At 51.6% G+C, this 24817-nt stretch overlaps 1 protein-coding gene across 2 annotated transcripts; it reads left to right on the forward strand.

Moving 5' to 3' along the window:
- Positions 1–4427: 4427 nt before the first annotated feature.
- Positions 4428–24527, forward strand: LOC147646047 (maestro heat-like repeat-containing protein family member 7). Of its 2 annotated transcripts, XM_086873995.1 has the most exons (17): positions 4428–5109; positions 5209–5364; positions 5634–5698; positions 5808–5957; positions 6147–6295; positions 6600–6747; positions 6997–7184; positions 7274–7411; positions 7690–7804; positions 7977–8114; positions 8329–8505; positions 8642–8797; positions 8956–9057; positions 9428–9530; positions 9811–9867; positions 10157–10240; positions 24168–24527. In XM_086873995.1, exons 1-17 carry the CDS (start codon positions 4986–4988, stop codon positions 24287–24289), a joined length of 2172 nt encoding a protein of 723 aa, XP_086730121.1. In that variant the 5' UTR covers positions 4428–4985; the 3' UTR covers positions 24290–24527. The 2 variants fall into 2 exon arrangements, with proteins under 2 accessions (XP_086730121.1, XP_086730122.1); XM_086873996.1 differs by lacking the exon at positions 10157–10240 and having other exon boundaries at positions 4478–5109; positions 24085–24527.
- Positions 24528–24817: the final 290 nt, after the last annotated feature.

The following is a 24817-nucleotide window of genomic DNA, read 5'->3' on the forward strand; positions in this document are numbered from 1 at the left end:
GGGCTGGTCCCGAGGGAGCAGCAGCAGTGCCTGGATCTGATCCCTCAGTCTGGGGCAGCCCCCTGGCGGAACACAGGGCACAGCAAGAGGGACAAAACCAGTCAAGGTCAGAGACTGGGAAGAACCAGAGCTGGGAGCAGGAACAGCTGCTTCATTGAATCCTGGAGAAAGCTCTTGGCTGGGTCAAAGCACTGAAAGGTGTGAAGGGCAGAGAGGAGGCCACACCAAACAATGCTCCTGTTTTCACATTTCCCCTCCCCGTGTCCCAGAAGGAATTGAATGAACTTATTCTTCTCTCCCAGTTGTCTCCTTCAGCTTGAGCAGCTCAGCACCAGGAGCTGAAGGAGCTGAAGCCTCAGGCCACAAGAGCTGAGCAAGAGGGGGCTTTTGGACTAAAGTAATGCTGCTAAGTAATGGACCTAGCTGAATGCAGCAGATAGAATCCTGGTATTATAGAATGCATTCTGCTGGAAAAGACCTCTGAGCTCATCCAGTCCAGCCAGTCACCCAGCAGTGTCAAGCCCCCCACTAAACCTCGTTTCTGAAGTGCCAAGGTCTGCACAACAGGCCCTGAGTGAGGCCTGAACAACAGGCCCTGAGCCAAAGGTGATCTCTGAATGAACCTTCCAGCCAAAGGTTATCTGTCCATCTGCTCATTACTGAAATATGCATGGTCATGAACACTGATAGATGTATCCACTCATCAATGAAACATGGATTGACCTTTCTGTGTTTAGAAGCCAGACAAGGCCATGAAATCCGACATCTGGCTTTGTTTGGGGTGTATGGTCAGGGTTGACTCCCTTGGTTCCTCCTTGAGGCCTGGCCAAGCTTTGGTAGGGAACAAAGAGGAGGATGAAACCAGATGTTCCCACACCAGAAGTGCTGTCAGTTTGTTTATTCAGCACTATCAAAGCTGGGCCCTCTCTCACAGCGGGGTTGGAGCCTCACCTGTGGCTGGAGGCACCTGCAGGAATTCCCAGTGTCTGGAGTGGCTCTCCAGCCCTTGGCTGTGACAGCTTCCCCAGCTGATAGGTGGATCTGGGGATGGCAAAGTCTGAGGGGAACTGGTACTGGATCTTTGTTAATCCCTGCAGGCAATCTTTGGCAGTGATGATTGGATTCATTGCTGAGCTGCTCCTTTTGTCATCCTTTGCTGCTTGGAGCTGCAGTTAGTGACACTGATTCCTTCAGGTGGTGTTTGTGCCTTTGGTGCTGACTCTGCCCGCTGCTGAAACAAAACTGGCAAAGTCTAGCCAGATCACAACAAAATGTCACTTTTAAAATGTAAATGTAAGGAATCAGTCCCATCTGTAATTCTCAGAAGGGAAGCTCTCCCCAGAGTTCGCTGGCTCTGGAGTGGGGCTGAGGTCGGAGCACCGTGCGAGCAGTGGGGCAGTCGGTTAAAAGAGGCTGAACCGCTGGATGTCTTAAAATGCATCCAAACATTGCACAAGGAAAAAGGAAAAGAACTCATGGGTTTGGGAAGATGAGGATGGATTTTGTTAACAGCACCAACAGAAGGAACAATTGTTTTCGGAATGCTCCCACGTGGAGTGACAGAAGAAGGTTTTAGTCTTTAGCTCAGGTTTGTTTGTCCAAGTAAAATAATAATAACAATAACAATAATAATAGTAATAACAACATAATAATACATATTTATATATATAACTAAAAATCGATAATGTGAAATAATGCTGACAATTCCAATTTGTTACCTTTGGCTGCTCACTGTAACACTAAAATACCCTACAAAAAAGGACTAGCAAAGACCCAAATGTCAATGGCAAACTTTGTGAATTGTATACAAGGAATAAAGGAGGAAGGGATAAAACTGGCAATTTTTATAGGGTTTGGTGATGCTGTGATGTGGAATGCTTTGTCTGTTCCTGTGAAAAACACAGTGATTAAGACTGCTGCGTTTTTCACGTACCACACGATCTACAAGCTACAGGATTGGTTGAACAATTGTTAAAAGAGCAGTTGATAAAATGGGGAGATGGGAACCTGTCCCGGTGGAGAACCCATCTCCCAGATGGGCTCCATGCCCTTAACAGTGGGCCCACTGGGAAATGGAAACCCCTGGGTGTGCACGGCTGCACCCAATTTGCAAACACAGCCATGGACAGTGAGACTTGGACTGCCTGGGAAATTGTTCTGGCTGTGATGGCCCCTGCCAGGGCCACCCCAGAGGCTGCAGGGCTGGACCTTCATGCACTGGAATTCATTAGGAGAAATCAGAAGCAAATGACAGTTTACAATATAGGAATAAGAATTCAGATTCCTCCAGGACACTTTGGTTTGATAACTGCTCACTGGAGCTTGGCCTTGCAAAGGGCTCATGTCACGGGAGGAGGAATTGATGCAGATTATCAAGGAGAAATTGAAGTAAGTCTGTTAAACAATAATGAACAAGATTTGATTGTTCAACCCCATGACAAGGTAGAAGAAATATTGATATCGCAATTGAAAAAATAATTGTGAAGAAAGAATATCCACTTCAAATTGCCTCCATTTGTGGATAAAAAGAGTTTGGACCCAGCAGTCCTAATAAAGGAGCCAGAGTGTGGGTCCAGAGGCCAAATGGCCCTCCCGAGCCAGCTGAAGGAACACCTCTGGGCAAAGACAACACTGTTGGAATCCTGAGACCTGGGCAGGAACAATGGGAATATGTCCCTGCAGCCAAGTGTTCTCTGCCAGAACAAGTCGATGGGATGGGATATTGTTTTACAGACCCTGCCAGACCAAATCTCCCTGTTTGCCCCAACGGCCCCTTTGGAAAATGCTCAGATCCACGGGGCTCCATGTGAAGGCTGATGTGACCCTGAGGGACTTCCACACCAATTCCAGCCAGGAGCCTGGCTGTCCCTCAGGGACTGGGACCCGGCACCTCTCCAGCCAAAGGGAAAAGGACCCCAGCAAGCCTTGTTAGCCACAGACAGCGCGGTAAAGCTGAACAGCAAAGGACCTTGGGGACATTATTCTGGAATTCAAAAGGTGCCAGCTCCATGGACAACAGAATTATTGTTCCTAACGTGAATGAGAGTGAGGAAAAAGAATGAGTAAGCTTGTGATGGTAAAGCACAGAAATCCTTTCACATTGTGGCCTCCAGCTAGAACAGAGCTTGGTTTCTCCTGAAGGGAAATCTCAGACAATCCTGTAAAACTGATAATTGCATTCCTGTGTTCCACAGCACAGTTTTCTGTCAGTGTCCCTGCACTGGATCCGTTACAAGTCAGAGCCCATTGACAGAGTTTTGGCCACAGGGTGAGCCCTCCGAGGGAACCCCATTCCTCCCAACCTGAGCTGAGAACATACCCAGCAATTAGTTACATTGAGTATTTTGGCTACTTTGATCTTTAAATTTTCAAAATAATTTTGATGACTAATGCCTTGATTGAACTTCAGAAGTGTTTCTGGCAAACAAAGATCCTGTCTGACTCTCAAGATACAACTTACAGGTGTTGGGGGTTAGGTGTCCTTTATTTTCTATTTAGTTCTGGCTTGCCTGTGGAATTTTTACTCATGACTTGCAGGAAAACTTAACTGCGGGTACTTGGTGGGTGCTTGAGGAAAGAAAAAGAGTTTGGCTGGGCCCAGGGCGGGAAGGGGGCAGGAAAAGGGGAGGGTGGGGACAGTTTGGTGGCTTCTTCAGCTTCGGAGAAGAACACTTTGGGTGCAGAGCTGTTGTGGTGGGGAGAAGGGAATTTCGCCATCACCCAGATGGAGCTGCTGCTTCTTCTCCTTCTTCCCTCTTCATTGGTGGCCTCACACCCCCTGTCCTGCCGGGACGTGTGGCAGTGCCAGCCACCACCACGGAGCTGCTGATCCACCTCAGCCACTGGCCCGGGATCTCAGCTCATCCCTGCTGTTCCAGCTGAGTGTTCCTCAGAGCCCTGCAGGAGCACCAGCACTGACTGCCAACCCGAGGGGGTTTGTGAAACAAAGCCTCTCCTCCATCCTTTCCTGTCTCAGCCCAGAAAGCTGTCACGGGGTCCCTGGTTCTGTTTTCTTGCTAACGCTGTAGTTATTGTTGTTTGTTTGCCTGGTTATAAATATTAGTAAAGAACTGTTATTCCTATCCCCAGATCTCTGCCTGAGAGCCCCTTGATTTCAGGATTATCATAATTCGGAGGGGGGGGTCTACATTTTTCATTCCAAGGGAGGCTCCTGCCCTCCCTAGCAGACACCTGTCTCTCAACACCGAGACATTTCCATGAGAAAATTTTACAAAGTTTTCAATAAAATTCCTATTGATAAATTTGACTCCATTTCATTGCTAACAAGCTGTTCCTAAAGATCCCGTCAGGCTGTCTTAGACACTTTGGGCAAGGGATTCCTTCCAAGCTGGGCCACTTGGGGGGGGATGGGGGCGGCCCCAGGGCGGAGGGCAGGGTGTGCAAGGCCCCTTTGTGACACGCTGCAGCACGGTCACCGTGGGATGGTGGCAACGGGAGCAGATGTCAAAGGGCCCTTTGTGACACGTGCTGACATAGGAGCTGGCGGTGACAGGGCCACGCCACAGTGCTCGGTGCACGCGACGGGTCAGGACGCGCCAGAGCGGTGCTGTGAGGAGCCCCCGCACAGCGCACTCCTTTGTGTCGGACCTGGAGCTTTTCTGAAGCACTATTCCTACAGGTGACCTCGAGGCCAGACCACAGGTCTTGCTGACTTGTGGCCTTCCCGAGGCTTCCTTCTTAAGGTTCTCTTGAGGGCAGACCGTGGGACTTGGTGACCCGGAGCTTTTCCGACGTGTCGCCCATCCCTGCAGTCTCTGCCCTTGAGACCAGACCACAATCCCTGTCGAGGAGCCTCCTGTCCTTCTGGCAGGAGCCCTCAAGACCCAAGTGCAGGACTCGCTGTCTTGCAATCTTGCCAGGACTTGAGTCTTGCAGGTGCCTTCCAGGCACGACTGCAGGACTTGCTGACTCTGAGCTTTTCTGAGCCATCTCTCCTGCAAGCAGCCATAAATCCAGTCACTGCCATGGAGCAGCGACCCCCAAGAGTGCCCAAGTTGGCCTGGCTTGAGGAGGAGGAAGAAGAAGGCTCTGGAGCTGTCCTGGCACAGGAGTCTGAAGAGGTGCAGGAGTTCCAGGCACCACAGGAGGGTGAGTTGCAGAGCTCGGCCTTAGGGCTAGTGCCTGTTGCCAGCTTGGCCCCATCCCATTCCATGCCATGCCATCCCCTGGTGCTGTTCCTATGGAAAGGATTGGAGAGTCCGAAAGAAGATACGGAGCAGCGACCCCCAAGAGTGCCCAAGCTGGCCTGGGTGGAGGAGGAAGAGGAAGAAGAGGAAGAAGGCCCTGGAGCTTCCCCAGCACCAGAGACCGAAGAGGTGCAGCAGTTGCAGCCACTGGAGGAGGGTGAGTGGCAGAGCTGGGCCACAGGGCTGGTGCCTGCGGCCATCTTGGCCCCATCCCATCCCATTGCATCCCATCTCATCCCATCCCACACTGTCCTGTGGAGACACACCCATGGACAGCACAAAAAAGGGGCTGCGGCTGCCCCCGCAGCAGTGGCCGTGCTGCATCCCCTGGGGCATCCCGGGACTGTCCCTGCCTGGGGAACGCAGGGCTGGGCTGTGCTCTCCGGCCTCTCCTGCAGCCCCTCAGCTCTGGCTGCTCTTTGCCAGATGCAGCCATGGACGGCACACAAGAGCAGGACACCGCCCGTGGCCGCTTCCGCAGAGCAGCGCAGGTACCTGCAGCCATCCCCACCTGTGCTGGGCCTGCTGGCACTGCTCAGCCCAGCAGCGCACTTGGAGCACTCCATGCAACTTCCCTGCCTTCCTGCCCTTCTCCTACAGTTTCTTTACCAATACATCAAGAGAATTGGCAAGGAAGACACCAGACCCATGGACACTGAGGTCAAAGCATCCTCAGAGGTCTTGGTAGAACAGAGCAGCGCTGCCCAGCTGGATTTGCTTGTAGAGACGGCTCTTTTCAATCCAGAGCAAGTAAGCAGCCTGTGGCCAGCCTTTGATCCTCCAGCAATTGCTTGGCTTTCCCAAGCCACGCCTGTTGCTCACTTGGAGCTTTTGAGCCCATGGCAGCGTGCTGGAAGAGAAGCACTTGTCTGGGGAAGAAGCTGGGCACGTTGCTGACTCCCTCTGCTAGCATTCCAAGTCTCCCTGTGCCTTCTCCAGGTGCCCGGCGTGGTGAGGTACATCCACCAGTGGCTCATGGCCAATGAGGCTGCTGAGCACAGGATGGACTGGGCCCTGATGCAAGTGGCCGAGGCAGAGCCCGATGATGTGGCCATCACTCTCCTGCGGGTGGCCCCAACGTGTGACAGGTATGGGGCCCAGCTGCCCCGAGGCCTCAGGGCTCCCCAGCCCATCACCCTGTACAGCCCGGCCCAGGGCTGTGAGCAACACAGACTTCCAGGGCCCTCTGGCTGCTCCCTTTGGCAGCCCTGCTACAAAGTCGGCCCCCGAGCCCGCTGCCGTGCTGCCAGCCTGCCCCTCAGGGGCCTGTCCCCACAGGGCTGGGCTGCCTGGCTGCTGCTGCCGCTCAGGGCCAGTGGGCACAGGCAGAGCTGGCGGCCAGCTCAGCTCCCCGCTGCTGCCCAGCCCACGGTGCTGTGTCTGACCCCGCAGAGCTGCTATGGCCATGTGGACGACCATCTTGCTCTCGCCCTGGATTTCAGAGGAAGTGACACCGCTCCTCATCAATGTGGTGGGGAGCTGGCCGCAGAAAAACCTGGGCACCTCTGATGGGGACAAGACGGCTGTCTTTTCCCTGACTGTGAGTTTCGGGAGCTGGCCTTTGCTCACCGCAAGGCCGGCCGCCTCTCCAGCAGCTCTGTTGCCTCCTTCCCCCACTGCATCTCCCTGCTTCAGGCACTGGCCACAAACCTGGCCTAGGGGCAGCTTCAGGGCCACCAGGCCCGCTGCTCCCCCTGCGTCTGCCCCGGCCTCTCCCTGCCACGCTCAGGCCCTGCCACACGGACGCCCCGGCACTGAGCGCTGTCTCAGGCTACTTTGTCCTCTGCAGGCAACTCTGGTGATGTGGAAGATCCTCCAGGGGCCCTGTTGCCCACAGATCCTCACAGTCTATTTCCCCCGCCTCTTTGTGAATCTCCTCTTCCAAACATACTTCAGTACTTTGTATATGACAGAGGACGTCCATACCTTCTGGAAGGAATGCCAGGAGCAACACGGCCTCTCCACCAGCCCCAACAGGTGCTCCATGCCACTCCTCCTGTCCCTGCCACTTCCCCAGCCTCGGAGCCAGCGCTCCCAGCGTCACCTGGGCTTTGCTGTGCACACAGGTTTGCAGTGCAGACCCTGAAGGCCCTGCTCTGCAGTCTCCACTTGGAGCATGTGGTGGTGGCAATGGAACGCAAGCGTGGCTGGGACACGCTGCTCTGTGCTGACACCCACCACTATGCTGTGGGTCTGCTGGCCAGGTGAGCCCCCCTTCTCCCCACTGCCTCTGGCATTTGTGCCCCCTGCCCGGGATGCCCCCCACAGTCCCCGTGGCCATGGGCCTGAGGGCCTCGTCAGCGAGGGATGGCCAAGGAGACTGCAAAAGGCTGTGAGAGGAGCGTGTCCAGGAGCAGCCACATCTCAAGGGCCCAAATCGCCTCACAGGGTGCTGGGGCAATAGGACAACTGTGTCCATCAGTCCTGGGAGAGGTTTCTCGCACCCTTGCTGAGACTCTTTCTGCCATTTTCCGCCTTCCAGGGTAATGCACCGTGCATCCATCCACTTGTGCAAAAGCATCTTAAGCTACCTGCTTGAGGTGCTCAGCAAACCGTTGCCACTCTGGGATGTCTCTGCCATGGCATTCCTTGTGGAGGTGAGCCTGATGGCCAGCACTACCTCGCTCAGCTCCCTGCCAGCCCTGTCCCCTGGCATAGCCACAGCTGCCTGGGATGGCACCCGCGCCCTGTGCTGCTGCCTGAACCCAGCCCTGCGCACTTCCAGGCTCCTGCCGGCCGGCTCCCCTCTCACTGCCCTGTGCCTTTCAGCTCCTAGATTGCCTGGACTTGAGTGACTGTGGTGACAGCCTAATGGAGATCTTGTATAAGTACCTGTGGTACAACTCCAGAGAGATGCATCACCAGGTTCTCAGGGCTCTCCTCCTGCTAAAGGACCATCCCTCCATGGTGAGAAGGGGGCAGCAGATGAAGCCGTGTGGGCAGCATGAGGCTGGGCAATGCTGTCACTTGGCCTTGGCTGGCCTTTGCCTTGGGCGCTGAGGCAGCTCCTCGCAGCTCTCCTGCCTCCTGCTTCAGGCTGCCCGAGTGCTTTGGGACAGCCCTTTGGCCTCTGGGCCCTGCGGCAGCTGCCCGGGTTTTCACACACTTGTGTTCTGCACAGGCCGAAAGAATGCAGAGCCTGACAGGAAGACTAGTGCACCTCCTGTGGGACTTGGACAGTGACGTGGCCAGGATGAGCACTGCTCTTCTGAGCCATATTTTCCTGAAAGAAGACACCCCAATATCCTGGCGCAGGGCCCTGCAGCTGGCTGAGCCGCTCCTGAAACTCCTGGACAATGTAAGGCTCTGTGCCCCAGCCACAGCCACTGCCTGCTGCCCGGACACTTTGTGCCCTGTGCATTTGCAGACCTGTGCCGATGTGGGCCATAAGAAGCCAATGATAAGGTCATTTTTCCTTCCTTCCTTTCATACAGCCTGATAGCCACGTGCAGCTGCTCTCCATGTCTCTCCTTCAAAGAGTGATGTCTTCGGCAGAAGAAGAAGGAAGAAAGCCCCTGAAGGAACGAGTGTACCAGAGCCTGCTCCCACTCTTTTTCCACTGCCAAGATGAGAATCGGCATGTGGCAGAGGTGAGGACTCCTGGGCTGCTGCTGCGCCTTGGCAGGGGGCTCAGCTGCCTCCTGCCCTGACGCAGGCTTGCAGGCTGCAGCCTCCTCCAGCCCTTGGCACTGGGACACTCCTGTGCCCTGCCTTGTGGGGCCATTTGCTGCTCTCTGCTGCTCCCCAGGCCTCTCGGACAACGCTCCTTCGCGCGGCTGACTTCCTGAAGAGGCCAGACCTGGAGAAAGCTGTGAGGAAGGAGAAGCTGTGGAAGTTTGCCAAGCTCGTGGTAAGGGCGGCCTGGAAGTCCCAGCCTCAAGCTACAGAAGCCCCCTGGCCCCGGTGGTCGGTGTGTGGGGCTGGCAGCTGTGCCCCTGCCCACTGCTGCAGCCGGGGGCCGCACGGCTTCTTCTCCAGCCGCCTGTGGCCTCGAACCGGGTGCCGATGGAGCCCCAGCCCAGCGGGGCTGCGGGCCGGGCCGGCACCGCGGCTCCCCGGGCAGCAGCCGGCCCTCTGCCCCCTCCAGAGCCCGGCGCCAGCAGCTGCTGGCCGGGCCTCAGGGCTGGCCGGGCACGGGAGGCCGGGACTGGCCGCAGGCAGCAGCGCCCGGCCGAGGGGCAGAGCCCGCGCCAACCCTTCCCTCCTGCCGCTCTCTCCAGCTGGCAGACCACAGGATCCCCTTGGCCGAGCACCTGCGCCGGGCCCTGCAGTACCTGCAGGACCCACAGGAGACCCTGCGAGCGGCGGCCATCAGGGTCATCGGTGAGTCTCGAGCCCGGGCTCCCTCCCCGCCCCGCCGCAGCTCGGCCCCAGCCCCGGCTGCTGCCCCGGCAGCGGCACCCGGGCCCGGCGCCCTGGAGCCCCGGCTGCCCTCGGGGCTGCTGCTGCCGGCCTCTGGCAGCCGTGCCCTTGGGCTGGGTCAGGGTGCGGCAAGGGCCCGGGCTGAGCCCTGCCGGGGCAGGAGGCCGTGTGGCCACAGGGCTGGCAGCGCCGCTGGCAGGGAGCTGTGCTGCTGGGACCCTGACAGGCTCTGTGTTCTCAGGGATGGCCGGGGAGCAGCTGAGGGGGCAGCACGCAGAGCTCCAGGTGTTGTGCAGAGGTGAGCCAGGGCAGCGGGCTGACAGCAGTGCTGTCGGGGGCAGCTGCAAGCCCTGGCCAGGCTGTGGAGGGCTCTGCTCCCTGTGCCGATGAGGGGCGGCGTGGGCATAGCACAGTGAGATTTCAGGGCCACGTGGGGCATTTGTGGCCAGCAGCTTCGGGCTGACCCCCTTGGTCCCTGCTCCCTCCTGGCCAAGGCAAGAGCTGGCTGGCATGGCCCTGGCAGGGGGCTCTCGCTGGGCCCCCGCAGCTCTGGGGTCTGAGCGTGGCTCTGTTCGTCTCTCTTGCAGCCCTCGAACGCCTGACGGAGGACAGAAGCGGTGCCGTGTCAGACCTGGCACTTGAGACGCTGTATGTCCTCCGGGCCATCCAGAGTGCCCGATATTCCATCCTCCAGAGGGTGCACGATCAATTCCTCAGGGCATGGAGGACACGGCCTCGTCTGTCGGGCCTGGGCTGGCTGCGCTGCTGGAGATGTGCTCAGCGCTGATCTGGGACGTTCTGTTTGCTGGGGCCACCTGGGCCAGCCGGGAGTTTTTATTTCATAAGGATTGTTTTCTTCTATTTTTTTCTTTTTACTATGTAAATAATATAGGATATGTTAGGGCTGAGAGGCTCTATCTTCTGGGGCCACATGGGCCATCTGTTATTTTTTTTTTCATAGAGATTATTCTTTTCTTCGTTTCGTTTCCATCTAGTATGTAAATAATATAGGATATGTTATAAACCACAAGAGTCCCAAGACCTTTCTTTTGCTGCCCAGGTTGTGTGGGGCATAGGGGAAGAGAGGGAAAAGGGTTCTTGTGCTCAGCAACCTGCCGGGGCGTGCAGTGGTGCAGGGGAAATGGCCAGAAGCCCCTTGGCCTTTGGTGGTTGTGCTGAAGCCACAAGCCCTGTGGCAGGCAGGAAGCGCCATCTGTGTCCTGCTGCCCGTGTGTTGGTGCCGTGATGGCTGAGGAGCTGCTGGAGCTCCTGTGGGGCTGCGGCGCTGCTGCCGGGCCAGGCTGGGGGAGCTCCTGAGGGCACGGGGTGCTGGGAGGCTGTGAAGGGATGAGGGGCTGCGGAGGCCCAGACGGGACAAGGCAGTGGGAAGGCACGAGGGGGATGTGTGAGGGAGTGGGTGGCAGGAGGTTCCAAGGGGACAGAAGGCCCTGGAGGAGCCGGGGTGGTGGGAAGCACTGAGGAATTGGGTGTCAGAGGCCATAAGCAGCCCCTGGGCAGCCGCGTGGTCCCTGACACCCGGCTGCTCCGGTGCTTCCCCAAAATGTCCCCCAGGCCTGCAGCAGAATGCCTGGAGGCTGGGACATCACCCTAGCGGGAGGGTGGGGACAGCCCGAGGTGCCCAGGCTGGGCTGGCTGGGGACATGGAGGGCAGGGGGTGCTGCCAGGCCACGGCCACTGGGTGCCTCCAGGAAGGGGCAGTGGGCAGAGGCAGGGCTGGCGGCCAGCCCGGGCCCTCGCGGCTGCCCAGGCCACGCTGCTGTGACCGAGGCCCCCCTGACACAGAGCTCGGGGTCCGCAGAGCTGCTGCCACCATGGGGAGGGTGGCGATGTCTCCTCCAGCAGGGCTGCCCAGTGGCTGCTGCCCAAGCGGCTCTGGAGCCCACAGAAACAGCAGCAGAGTGTGCCCAGGAACAGCAGCAGCCCCAACGTCGGCACCTGCGCACTGAGGCGTCCGCAGCAGCCGCGTGCCAAACAGGGGGAGGCTGTGGGCACAATTGCCTTTGCTTTGGCAAAAGGCTTCAGCAGAGTTGGCCACAATGGCTTTCTCTTCACTTGCAGCCTTACAACAACGCTTGCCAGCTTCAGCTGCAGCCTGTGCCCGTGACTGACTTGGATGGCCGTGCTTGAGGGCTGAGCTCGCCTTCCACACTCAGGTGTCCCAAGGCAGCGGCATTGGCGCCATCCTGAGAAAGAGAGAGAGAGAGAGAGAGTCTGATGGGGCAGGAGCCCTGTGCTGCAGCTGCCCTCCCTCTCTTCTGTCCAGACACCTTAAAGACACATGAAACCAAATCCTGGACTTGCTTGGAACAAAGGAAGAAGCAGCATGCGCTGAAAAAAAGCAGGGACTTACACGGCTCAGTTTTGCTCTCCACTTGGGCAATCCCAGAATCCCTGAGCACTTGGTGTTGCAAAGTATCATCAACATCATCCAGTCTCCAGCCACCCTGCCATGGGCACAGGTGGTATGCAGGCACAAGGTGTCACTAGAACTGGGAGAACACTTTTCCATGTTGACCTTTTCCTCTCCTGGATTTCAAGCAAAGATGAAAAAATCATCTGGTGAATGACAGGTGAATAGTGTAGCTCACAGAACTAGGAGTAGGAGTCTCCAGTGGCCCATGGTGTGTCCATTCAACCATTGTTAGATTGTCCAGTTGGAGCTCAGCACGGTGCAGCCCGGGCACAGGCACCAGGCTGGTCCATTTCAGCATCCCAAAGTCTTGGTGGCTCCCTGTGCACCCACTGTCTCCTGAATCCATTCTTGAACTCCCAGTTACTGCTGTGCAGGACATGAGAACACAGTGTCAGGAAAATTAATTCACGAACACCAGAGGTTTATGTCCAAAAAGGAGACAGAGGAGTCCTTTTTCTTTATTCGAATAAAGGGAGAGGCCATGGGGCATTCCCCTGGGGTCTCTCAAATTTTTGGAGGGCGCAGCCTCCTTTTTATCCTAATTCCCGGCCGCTTGTCCCTTCTCCCTTTCCCCATAGGCTGAGGTACTTGAGAGGTACAGGCTTCCCGGAACGCCTGATACCTGGGGTACCTTCCCCCCCCCACTCCCAATGCATAATCCTTTCTTAACTTTTTGGAATTCATAGTGTTCTTTCAGTGCCTCTTTGATCTTCTACTGGAATCCATCCCATTGTTTCTGTCGTCTCTCACTGATAGCTACATCTTATCAACTGACCCACAGCTTGTTTGTAAAGACAAACTCATCATTCCTCTCAACAGGAACAGCTTGTTTGGCTCATTCTTGCCTTTGCTGCTCCTGCCTAAAGGAATCATCAGGACTATATGCTGATGGAATGGGATCGCCAAACAGCAGGGACTTTGTAGTCTCTAAAACTAAAACCTTGTCCGACTGTTCAGGCACTCTAAAATCACGGGGGAGAATGACAGCTTTGGTATGGAAGAATCCTAGAAATCTTGACTTGTGATTTTTCTAGTCAAGGATTTGAATGCCAATGTGGAAACTACCAAAATATTCAAACTTGTTTTCATTGGCAACCCCTTTGAAATGGCATCAGCAGACCTCCAGGGGACAGGGTATGACAGTGGGGACAGTACTTGGCAGATCATGGCTTCAGATGTGGGAGGCAGATATTTTGCCTGGGTAGAGATCGAAGTTCAAGTTTTCCCATGGTTTGGCTTGACTGGTCATTGCAGGTAACTTTAATCAAAGCAAAAGGATGTAAAAGCAGAGTTTCTGGAGAATGTGCACTAGGGAGGAAATAGGGAGAAAACCTTGAACACAGCCAGCAGGCTCTGGAAAAATTCTAAAAGTTAAAATTAAAAATAGATGTAGCTCTCTGACTGTTCAGGCAGGCCTCTTTGTGTCACTCTGGAGGTGATAGTAAAACATTTTAAAATCTTAAGAAATTCGGGAACTCAGAAAGAAAGTTAGGCTTGGCAAGCCCAGGAAAAGTAGGCCCTGGGAAATGTTAGGCCTTGTGCTTGCTAAAGATCATGTGAAACTGCACCTGTGTGTTATAAATGCAACGGCAAATTAAAGATTAACAAAGATTAATTTATTATAAATTAATAAAGCAACAAACAGTGAGGAAAAAAAACCACAATAAATGGACAGCGCAGCGCTGGGTGGACAGGGTCTATACGCAAGGTATAGGTGTTCCCAAATCCACGTCTGAGGGTCCTCTGGCCTGGGTTTTTATAGGGATTTTATGTCCCCAGGCTAGAATTCCAACCAGTTTCCATTCACCAAATGTCCCTGATTGTCGGGTGAATGGATTTCCTGGCCTAGAACATTGAGTCAGTAAGTATCCGGGCAGAGTCTCCTCAAATGTAAAGTGAGTCTGTATGTATTTTAACATATTTCATCACAGCGGGATTGAGAGATCCGGGCTGGTGCCGATGGATATCTCAGAGGAGTAGTCTCTTCTTTGTCTTTCTTGATTGAGTTTCTGTAGTATGGGTTTGGCAGGTGTGGTGTTCGATTCTGGCAACGACCATCTTCCTGGGGCTCGTCCCTTTTGTCTTGCTTGATGGTCTCCGGCCGAAATCGGCCGGGCGTTGCCTTTCTCTGGAGGTAGACTTTTAGGCTGGTTCTTTTGTTCCTGTGATGGCCTGTGTCCTGTCTTTTCCTCCGAGTTGATGAGTCTGCTGAAACCTGTTATCTGGGGGGGTTCTTTTGCAATTCGTGGTTTTTGGAAAAGGAATTCTATCTCGACCGGGAGGAGAATTCCTTATTCCATACTTACATTTAGTTATAATTATACATACTTTATTTAAACTTCTTATTCCGAATTTTTATTTACCCAATTCTTTATTACAGTCCCCCACCTAATAATTTGAACACATTAAAAATTCGTGTTTTCATACTTTTTCAGAGGAATATCAGGTTAAATAATGTCGTTTTCCTCTTGGTCTAATTCTTCTATATTTTCTGTGGACAACATATGTTTATTTTCAAATTCCCTCAATGCCTTAACCGCATTTCTATTCTCTTTTTCTTCCTCTAACTTCATGATTTTTGAAAGAAGGGTAGTGTTTCTCTGTGCCTTTTCTGGGTCTATTGGGAGAGAGGCAATCTGCATTCCTTGAACGACAGAATGTATCAGTCTGATCAGACAAGGAATCAGGCAGGGTAGGAAGATGACTCCGGCAATAGAACATCCTATAAAGAATACTAGCTTTTTCCACCATGCCCCTTGCCCAAAAATTTGATCCCACCAAGAGGCTTGGAGAATCGAATTCCACTTCTGGACGGGTACATGGGCTACTTTCTTTATTTCAGCGGCTAGACCCTTTATAGTTTCTCCGAAGTCATCTATCTCCATGCAACACTCTGACTCGTTATATCTGCCACACACTCCTCCCTCCTCAGCTAGCAAATAGTCGAGAGCGAGTCTGTTTTGGTAGACAAAGGCTCTCATCTGAGAATGTTGTTTTGCTAGGAGTTCCAGGGCTTCTGAAGTGTGATTTGAAACAACTTCTACCACAGCCTGTAACCGAATGAGCCGATTAAGGAGGTAGATTGGGGTCCTGTATCCCCAGCTGCCATCATTTGCCCATGTTGCCGGTCCATAATATTGTATGATTCTTTCGGCGGGCCATTCCTCCCCCTTCCACTGGTGGTTACCTCCGGCTATTGGTAGTTCTCGTTTCAATTCCCTCTTTTGTCGGGCTAGGGTTTCAAAGAGGGGAGCACCTAAAGACCTGCTTTCATCTTTAGGTAGTGTAAAGAAGAAAGGCCGAATTATTCCGAGTGTGCATGACCCTTTCCAATTTCTGGGCAATTCACTGTATGCTTTTTTCCCGCATATCCAGTAAATCCCATCCGGTGCCTTCCAATCTCTGTTAAGTTTTGCCGGGTCCTCCCAATATTCCCTTAGGCCAAGAAAGGCATGGAAGGGATTTGCCCCGTCCTGTTTGTTCCAACATAGACCAATTAGATCTATCCATTCGCAATTATTTTCCCGAGATTGGCTCCAATAGCCCTCGGGTGATTCCGGCTGCCAAATTTTTGTTTTTTTATCTGAATTTACCGAGAGAGTTTTTACACATGGGGTGTAACCAACTAGCTCGGTGAATTCCCTTCCTTCCCGACTGACACAAAAAGTTCCAATGATCCTCTTGTCAATTACCCACCCCTCTGGTCGCCGGGTTGTTTTGGATAATTTTAATCCTGTCCACTTAAGTAATTGTTCTGGGGTTAATCCTTCTCCCTTCCATGGCCATCTTTCGGCTGATTTCAGGCCACCACATATCCAACAGTTAGTCAATCCCAATTCGGTAGCTATTTCCTGCATCAGATCTATGAATAGATTCTGATTAGGGCTAGGTAGCTTCCAATTATCGTATTGTTTTTCTAGTTGTTCGTATTGTTCACTGAGAGAGTTTAACCTCTCCTGTTCGAGTCTTTTTTTCTTATTTTCCATTTCCTGCCTTTTTAGTTCAAGAGTTAATTGTTTTATTTTATTTTCGGGGTCTGAACCATCCTCGTCTTTTGCGAAACAGATCACCTGATCAAACTGCAGACACACTCTATCATCGTCATTTTTCAGTAAATCTAAAACTATCGGTTCATTACTGAATGACACTTTTGTTTCATGTTTCAGGTTCTTCCCTTCCCAGTACAATTTCCCCCCCATGGCACAATATTTTAAGTTTGCTTTATTGTAACACAAGGGGTTGACTCTGTGGTACGCAATGAACGTTGACTGTTTCTTTCCTCCAATCCAGACAGTTTTATTACACTGCCCGCAGACCGAGATTGGGGAAACCCCTCCTATATTTCTCTTATTTCGTAGGTGGGTCGCTTGGACCTCTTTTTCCCCTGTGTTATGGGGTTGCCTTTTTCCAGTACCTATCCCCGGGGTGGAGCACCAAATTTTTCCTTCCAGCTTACACAGGTCCATTTGGGTACCGTTTGCCCAACATTCTCCTGCGTGCAACTCCGGAGGGCAGGCAATCCATGGCTCGGTTCGCGAGACAGTTGGGCACTGCTCACACTTCCCCAGGGAGGTCGTCCCCGGAGACGCCTCGGGGCCCGTTCTCTCGGTCCAGCACATGGCTAGGTTCAGGATCGTCAGGATTCCCCACAATCGCATCCCTCTGCCATTCCCTCCGCCCGTATAGGAACATACGGCGGGGATAACCATCTTCTCGGCAGCAAGGACTGTCTTCAGGGGCCCTTGACGTTCTGATGGCAAACCTCCTTTTAAAGGTTGCCCACCGAGATGCCTTGATCGTGCCGCTCCTGCACGGTACCTTTACGTTCCGGCGGCACTCTATTATTAAAGGTTCCGCCTTACAGTTCAAATGGCCTCGTAATCCTTTTTGAAAAAATCGGAACCACTCAGGAGAGTCGAGTTCCAAGATACCCACCCGGGTAGCAAGTGCTAGAAAAAGGTTGGTCTGTTCTAATTCCTCTTTGTAACACGCGGCACACAACCCTTTCGGTTTTTGCCCTCCCAAACAATGAGTCACCCACGTTTGTTTACAATATGCACACTTAAAATGTACAAAAGGAAAGCAATAACATTCAAAATTGGTGCAACTTATCCTGTCTTCGTTGCTCATTTGTTGTTCCGCTGAAGCCTGATTTTCAAATCTCCCGGAGGGGTTACAATTTTCCACTCGGGGGAGTCGCGAACCGAAACTTTCTTCACTCGGGAAGAGTGTGTCCAGCCCTTTTCAGCTGTGCGAACCGCGGTGTCTGTAGTCAGGAGGACGAGGAATGGTCCTTCCCAGTGGGGACTGAGGGGTTGCTCTTTCCACACTTTGATCAGTACCTTGTCCCCTGGTTGAATTTGGTGGATCGGAAATCCCAACGTGCTGCTTTGAGGAATCAATCCTCTTCTCCTTAACTCCTGTAAGTTTTTATTTATAGAAATGAGATAAGGTTGGAGTTGAACATCCTCTGTTTGAGGATGTTCAACCGGCATACCATGCTTGTACGGCATTCCATACAACATTTCAAAGGGGGATAGTCCTGTTTCTGAGTTCGGCATGGTTCTTATATTCAACAATGCCAAGGGGAGACATTTGACCCAGGACATTTTTGTTTCAATTGTCAATTTGGATATTTGTGACTTCAATGTCTGATTCATTCTTTCCACTTGCCCCGAGCTCTGAGGGTGCCAAGGAGTATGATATTGCCATCTGATCCCTAACGCATCGGACAACTGTTTGATAATTTTCGAGGTGAAATGTGTACCCTGATCCGAATCAATATGGTCTACAATACCATACCTAGGAATTATTTCCTCCAGTAGAATTTTAGACACTGTTTGAGCCGTGGCCTTAGCTCTGGGAAAGGCCTCTACCCAATGTGTCAATTTATCTACTATAACCAATAAATATTTATTTCTGCCAATTTTCGGTAATTCCGTGAAATCCACTTGGATTCTTTCGAATGGTCGATATGAGATTGGCCGACCTCCCCAATTGGTTTGCCGAAAATTCGCTCTGTTTACCTTTTGGCATATCACACATCCTTGTACCTCTTGTTTTGCAAGCTCGAAGATTCCCTTACACCCGAAGAATTTTAAAAATTGTTCAGCCAATGCCCTGGTTCCCTAATGGGTTTGTGCATGTAGTCTTTTGAGTATCCCTTTTGCTATTCCCTTCGGGACCAACTCCCTCCCGTCAGGTAACCACCATTTACCCTCTTTGAAATGTCCCCCTACCTTTTTGAAGTCTTCCTGCTCCTTTTCTGAAGGAAGCACTGAAACCTCTGGGGGTTCCCTTGGGACTAGCTCAGAAATACTTACGGTTAACAATGCCGCTCTTTTCGCCTCTTTATCCGCTAAATTGTTTCCCCTTGTATGGAATTGTCGTCCGGTCTGGTGTCCTTTTACATGAACTACAGATATCTCCAGTGGCTCCCTGACTGCTTCTAAAATTTGTTTAATTATTTCCTCATGTACCAATCCTTTTCCTTTAGTGTTGATCAGACCCCTTTCTTCTCAAATTTTCCCGAAGGTATGTACTATCCCAAATGCATATCTTGAATTGGTATAGATGGTTCCCCTTTTTCCCTTCAAGCCTTTGAGGGCTTTTAGGAGAGCAAAAAGTTCACAAGCCTGTGCTGACCAATTTGCTTTTAGGGGACCCGATTCTACAGTCTGTCCTGTTATACCATTTATGATGGCATAACCCGATTTACGTTTTCCCTCCATCATTCTCGAGGAACCATCGATAAACCATTTTTCTCCTCCTTCCAATTCCTGATCCTCTAGATCGGGTCTTACTTTAGTTTGTAATTCCACTGTTTCAATACAATTATGTAGTAGCTTTCCCGTTGGTTCCCCGTACAAAAATTGCGCAGGGTTTTGTGCAGAGGTTGTCCTTAATTCCAATCCTGGCGAACTGATTAACATGGCTTCATATTTCAGAAGCCTTGAATCGGTCAACCATTTCTCCGCTTTTTGTTGTAAGATATTTCTTACATCATGTGGAGTATAAACTATCAGGGGAGCTCCAAACGTTACCTTTTTGGCTTCCCCAACCAACAGTGCTACTGCCACAATTGCTTGCAGACACGTGGGCCAGCCCCGACTGACTGGATCTAGGATTTTGGACAAAAACCCTATAGGTTTCTTCTTTTCTGCCCATTCCTGGGTTAAAACTCCTTGTGCTGTTTGTCCACTTATGTCGACAAACAGTTGAAACTCTTTTCTGATGTCTGGTAATGTTAAAACTGGAGCAGTGACAAGGGCATTCTTTAGTTCTTGAAATTTAATTTCGTCTTGCCCTGTCCATTTTAATCGATCTGTATTTAGCTTTTCATACAGAAATTTCACCTTTTCACTGTATCCCTCAATCCACTGTCTGCAATATCCCATGAGCCCTAAAACTTGCCTAATTTGTCTCTTGGTTTGTGGGGCAGGAAGTTCAAGGATTCCCATCACCCTTTCGGGATCTAATTTCTTTTTCCCTTGTGATATCCAATGTCCAAGATATTTTACTTCGGGCTCAGTGAATTGCAGCTTGGATTTAGACACTTTCAACCCCTTTTGTCCCAGAAAATTCAGCAGGGAAATGGTACATTTCTTCACCTGCTCTTCCGTGATCCCGGCGATTAGCAAATCGTCTACATATTGTAACAGTTTTGTCCCTTCCTCTGGAGTGAATTGGGTGAGTAGCTGCTCTAAGGCTTGTCTGAACAAGTTCGGAGATTCAACGAATCCTTGTGGAAGGACCGTCCACCGCAATTGCTGATTTCGATTGGTATCTGGGTCCTCCCACTGGAAAGCGAAAAAATCCCTACTCCCTTCATCTAGAGGACATGTCCAGAAAGCATCTTTTAAATCAATTACACTATACCATACATCCTCTGGTGAGAGTCTGTTTAGTAAAGTGTAAGGATTTGCTACTACCGGAAACCTGGTTCGGGTTCTAGCATTTACAGCTCTCAAGTCCTGAACCAATCGGAAGTTCCCATCGGCTTTCTTTACTGCCAGGATGGGGGTGTTATGTGGGGACATGCAGGGCTCGAGCGTGCCTCCTTTAAGCAGCTCGTCAATTATTAATTTCAAACCCTTCCTCCCTTCGGCGGGGATGGGGTATTGTCGGATCCTTATCGGATTCTCTGGATTCTCAATTTCAATTTTGATGGGAGCAATATCTAATTTTCCCACTTCCCCCTTTGAGTGCCATACTCGGGGGTCAATTTCCTTTTCATCTTTTGAAGTTAAATGCAACACCTTCACTACTAATTCTGAATTTTTCACAATGATATTTATTCCTAAAGCTATAATCATATCTCTTCCCAATAGGTTGTAGTCGGCTTCTTCTACAAGCAACAAATTTCCTAAACATATCTTATTTTCTGACTCGATTTCCACCTCCTTGATTACCGAGACTTTGAATGGATCTCCTTTTGCGCCAATTACAATTACTTTTTCTTTACTCGTTTCACACCCTATAGGCAATTTCTGCAGGGTGCTTCTCTCAGCCCCGGTATCAACCAGGAAACTCATTTCCTGGCGGTGGGGACCTACCTTCAATTTTATCAAGGGCTCCTTTGCTGTTACTGTCCCCATTTGGAAGAGCCCAAGACCCCCTTAATCTTCTTTAAATATTTGTTCATCTTTTATTCGTTTCCTGCAATCCTTTTTTATGTGTCCTACTTTCTTACAGTAGAAGCACTCAGGAGGATCCTTTCGAGGAGGAGTTTCCTCCTTTTGGGATCCTTTTTGTTTTTTAGGTATCGGCTTTCCCTGTTTCTGTTCGTGTTTTTGAACTTCTTTTACTGCAGCCACTAATATTTTGGCTTGAAGTTTCTGTTTTTCGTCTTCTCTCCTCATATAAACCTTCTGAGCTTCCCTTAGAAGCTCTTGGAGACTCTTCTCCTGCCATCCATCAATTTTCTCCAATTTCTTCCTAATGTCCTCCCATGATTTAGCCACAAACTGCGTTTTCAGCAGGACCTCCCCCACCGGAGAACTGGGATCAGTCCCGGAATAAATTTGCAGACTTCTCCGCAGCTTTTCTACCCATTCGGTAGGGGATTCCTCTTTTCCCTGACATTCCCCAAATACTTTGCTAATGTTCTGTCCTCTGGGGACCGCCTCTCTTATTCCTTGCACGATGATATTCCTCAAATCCATCATGCTTCTTCTCCTTTCTTCGGTCTGGGCGCTCCAACTCGGGCTTACGCTCGGCCACTTTTGGTCACCGGGTGTTCCCTGCGGGTGCCGCCTTTCCCAATCCCTGATGCCCGCCTGTTTAATCATCTCTCTCTCTTCCTGGCTAAACAGGGATCTCAGGATGGCCATGAGATCTTCATAGGTGTAAATACTACTCTCTAGAAAATCGTCTAATCTTTCGGCCACTCCAAATGGGTCATCTAGCAGTCGCCCCATTTCTTTTTTGAATGCTCGTACATCCCCTGAGTTAAGGGGCACGTTTACAAATCCAATTACTCCGGGGGCGGTTGGCACTTCCCTGAGAGGGAACATTCGGTGCCCACTTTCTGTCTCTCCCCATTCTCCATTCCCTATTTTTGATTTCCACCGAGTCCTGCTTGCAGGAGGGGAACTGGAGTTTGCGGGAGGGTTTCCCCTTATTGCTGGCGGGATGTCTGCCGCAGCTAAATGACTCAGAGGGTTCCCTTCGGATACTTTCGGTGGTCCCAGCTGTGGTGGCCGGACCGGGATTTGTGGAGGGGGTAAGCCCCATCCTTGCGTCAACACCGACTCCAAAGAGGGTGCGGTGGCTGGGTTTTCTGCAGGTGGGGGGGTAGTGAGGGTTTCTGGCACTACTCCCGGTGGTTGAGGGGAGCGTGCCTCTGCTAGTTGCCCCATGGAACCCTCGGGTGCTGATGGTACTACTTGGTCCATCACCGGAGGCTCTACTGGCCCGCGGTACGGAGGGGGTAAGTGATCCAGGGGTTCCCAGGTCTCTGTCTTATGTTCGTTTTTCTGTTTCACTGGAAACAGCCGCACTCTGGTATTTAACCAGAGTTTGGCATACTCTTTCTCCTCGCCGTCTGGCGAGACCTTTTTCTCTACGTGTGCGAGTAATTCCCTGCACGTCCATTTATCAAATGTTCCCAATACTGGCCAAGTGAGACATTTTCTCAATTCTTGTCCTCCCCAGATCTCGGCACAGTAGTAAATCATTTTTGCCTTTGATTTTTCTCGTCTCTCGGGACAAATTTCCCAATTTCTCAACATCTACCCTAAAGGACTCTCTGGTGGGATGTCTAGCATTTGCTTTGATTCTTCTGATGGACTTTTCTCGTTATCTAGTTTCTGCGTTTTACTTTTTCTCTGTCCCATTTTCTTACGATTCTTACCTGCTCTGCGTTGTGTTCGTCTTTTTCTTCGTCTGAAAGTCCTAGATCGCACCAATACTTACCTCTCGGTTAGCTGTACCGGGGTTTTCTCGATGTTCCGACTTTCTAAATCTTTTGGCTGAGAGAGTTTACCAGTTCCAGAGCTCGACTGGACGTCCCTTCCTCTCTCAGCCCCCTTTGATCGGTCCCCTGAGACTCCCTTTAGCCTCAGGCTTTACGAGTAAGGAAAGAGAGACACTTTCACACAGAATCGCTTCCTTCGCGGCCGGCCAATTCCCTCGCGGGAGGATGGAAACGCGGCCTTGAAGTCCACACTCGCTTCGTGACCAGGTCACGTCTCTCACAAACTCGCCCGATCACCCGCTCAACCTCACAGTACTTACAGCAATTTTCCTGCGAGGGCGTCTTCGTGCACGTATGACTTTTTATGAGCTACCAAGCCGCGGCTTTCCCGAAGGCTCCTGCCTTCCCGAGCTCTCTGGATCCGTTCCTCTTTATTATGGTTTTTCCTCAGCCTAAATTTGGTTCGGCAATCGGAGCGAACTGCGGAGGGTCTCTGCTCCCCAGGCCGCTGAAATCAGCGGGGGTACCCCCCTGGACAGCGAGATTCTCCCACAGTTTCTTCCGATCCGAGTCACGGCACCAATCTGTTATAAATGCAACGGCAAATTAAAGATTAACAAAGATTAATTTATTATAAATTAATAAAGCAACAAACAGTGAGGAAAAAACCACAATAAATGGACAGCGCAGCGCTGGGTGGACAGGGTCTATACGCAAGGTATAGGTGTTCCCAAATCCACGTCTGAGGGTCCCCTGGCCTGGGTTTTTATAGGGATTTTATGTCCCCAGGCTAGAATTCCAACCAGTTTCCATTCACCAAATGTCTCTGATTGTCGGGTGAATGGATTTCCTGGCCTAGAACATTGAGTCAGTAAGTATCCGGGCAGAGTCTCCTCAAATGTAAAGTGAGTCTGTATGTATTTTAACATATTTCATCACAGCGGGATTGAGAGATCCGGGCTGGTGCCGATGGATATCTCAGAGGAGTAGTCTCTTCTTTGTCTTTCTTGATTGAGTTTCTGTAGTATGGGTTTGGCAGGTGTGGTGTTCGTCCCTTTTGTCTTGCTTGATGGTCTCCGGCCAAAATCGGCCGGGCGTTGCCTTTCTCTGGAGGTAGACTTTTAGGCTGGTTCTTTTGTTTCTGTGATGGCCTGTGTCCTGTCTTTTCCTCCGAGTTGATGAGTCTGCTGAAACCTGTTATCTGGGGGGGTTCTTTTGCAATTCGTGGTTTTTGGAAAAGGAATTCTATCTCGACCGGGAGGAGAATTCCTTATTCCATACTTACATTTAGTTATAATTATACATACTTTATTTAAACTTCTTATTCCGAATTTTTATTTACCCAATTCTTTATTACACAGGTGTTGTGCAGAGGTGAGCCATGGCAGCGGGCTGACAGTGTTGGCTGTTGGGGGCTGCTGCAAGCCCTGGCCTGGCTGTGGAGGGCTCTGCTCCCTGTGCCGATGAGGGGCGGCGTGGGCAGAGCACAGCGAGATTTCAGGGCCACGTGGGGCATTTGTGGCCAGCAGCTTTGGGCTGACCCCCTTGGTCCCTGCTCCCTCCTGGCCAAGGCAAGAGCCGGCTGGCATGGCCCTGTCAGGGGGCTCTCGCTGAGCCCCCACAGCTCTGGGGTCTGACCGTAGCTCTGTTCGTCTCTCTTGCAGCCCTCGAACGCCTGACGGAGGACAGAAGCTGTGCCGTGTCAGACCTGGCACTTGAAACACTGTATGTCCTCCGGGCCATCCAGAGTGCCCGATATTCCATCCTGCAGAGGATGCAAGACCAAATCCTCAGGGCATGGAGGACACGGCCTCGTCTGTCGGGCATGGGCTGGCTGCGCTGCTGGAGATGTGGTCAGCGCTGACCTGAGAGGCTCTGTCTTCTGGGGCCACATGGGCCAGCCAGGATTTTTTATTTCATAAGGGTTGTTCTTTTCCTTTTTTCTCTTCTTTTTACTATGTAAATAATATAGGATATGTTAGGGCTGAGAGGCTCTATCTTCTGGGGCCACATGGGCCATCTGTTATTTTTTTTTTCATAGAGATTGTTCTTTTCTTCGTTTCGTTTCCATCTAGTATGTAAATAATATAGGATATGTTATAAACCACAAGAGTCCCAAGACCTTTCTTTTGCTGCCCAGGGTGTGCGGGGCATAGGGGAAGAGAGGGAAAAGGGTTCTTGTGTTCAGCAACCTGCCGGGTCGTGCAGTGGTGCAGGGGAAATGGCCAGAAGCCCCTTGGCCTTTGGTGGTTGTGCTGAAGCCACAAGCCCTGTGGCAGGCAGGAAGCGCCATCTGTGTCCTGCTGCCCGTGTGTTGGTGCCGTGATGGCTGAGGAGCTGCTGGAGCTCCTGTGGGGCTGTGGCGCTGCTGCCGGGCCAGGCTGGGGGAGCCCCTGA

The sequence above is a fragment of the Cyanistes caeruleus genome, unplaced genomic scaffold, assembly GCF_971803275.1.
Source record: "Cyanistes caeruleus unplaced genomic scaffold, bCyaCae1.hap1.1 HAP1_SCAFFOLD_130, whole genome shotgun sequence".
NCBI classification, from domain to species: Eukaryota; Metazoa; Chordata; class Aves; order Passeriformes; family Paridae; genus Cyanistes; species Cyanistes caeruleus.

What these genes read in the sequence shown, in the direction of transcription:
- LOC147646047 (XM_086873995.1), top strand. Translation starts at nt 4,986, where the DNA reads ATGGAGCAGCGACCCCCAAGAGTGCCCAAGTTGGCCTGGCTTGAGGAG. An exon ending in CCATGGCATTCCTTGTGGAG is followed by an intron (nt 7,805 to 7,976) that starts GTGAGCCTGATG and finishes TGTGCCTTTCAG; the next exon opens with CTCCTAGATTGCCTGGACTT. An exon ending in TCCTGAAACTCCTGGACAAT is followed by an intron (nt 8,506 to 8,641) that starts GTAAGGCTCTGT and finishes CCTTTCATACAG; the next exon opens with CCTGATAGCCACGTGCAGCT.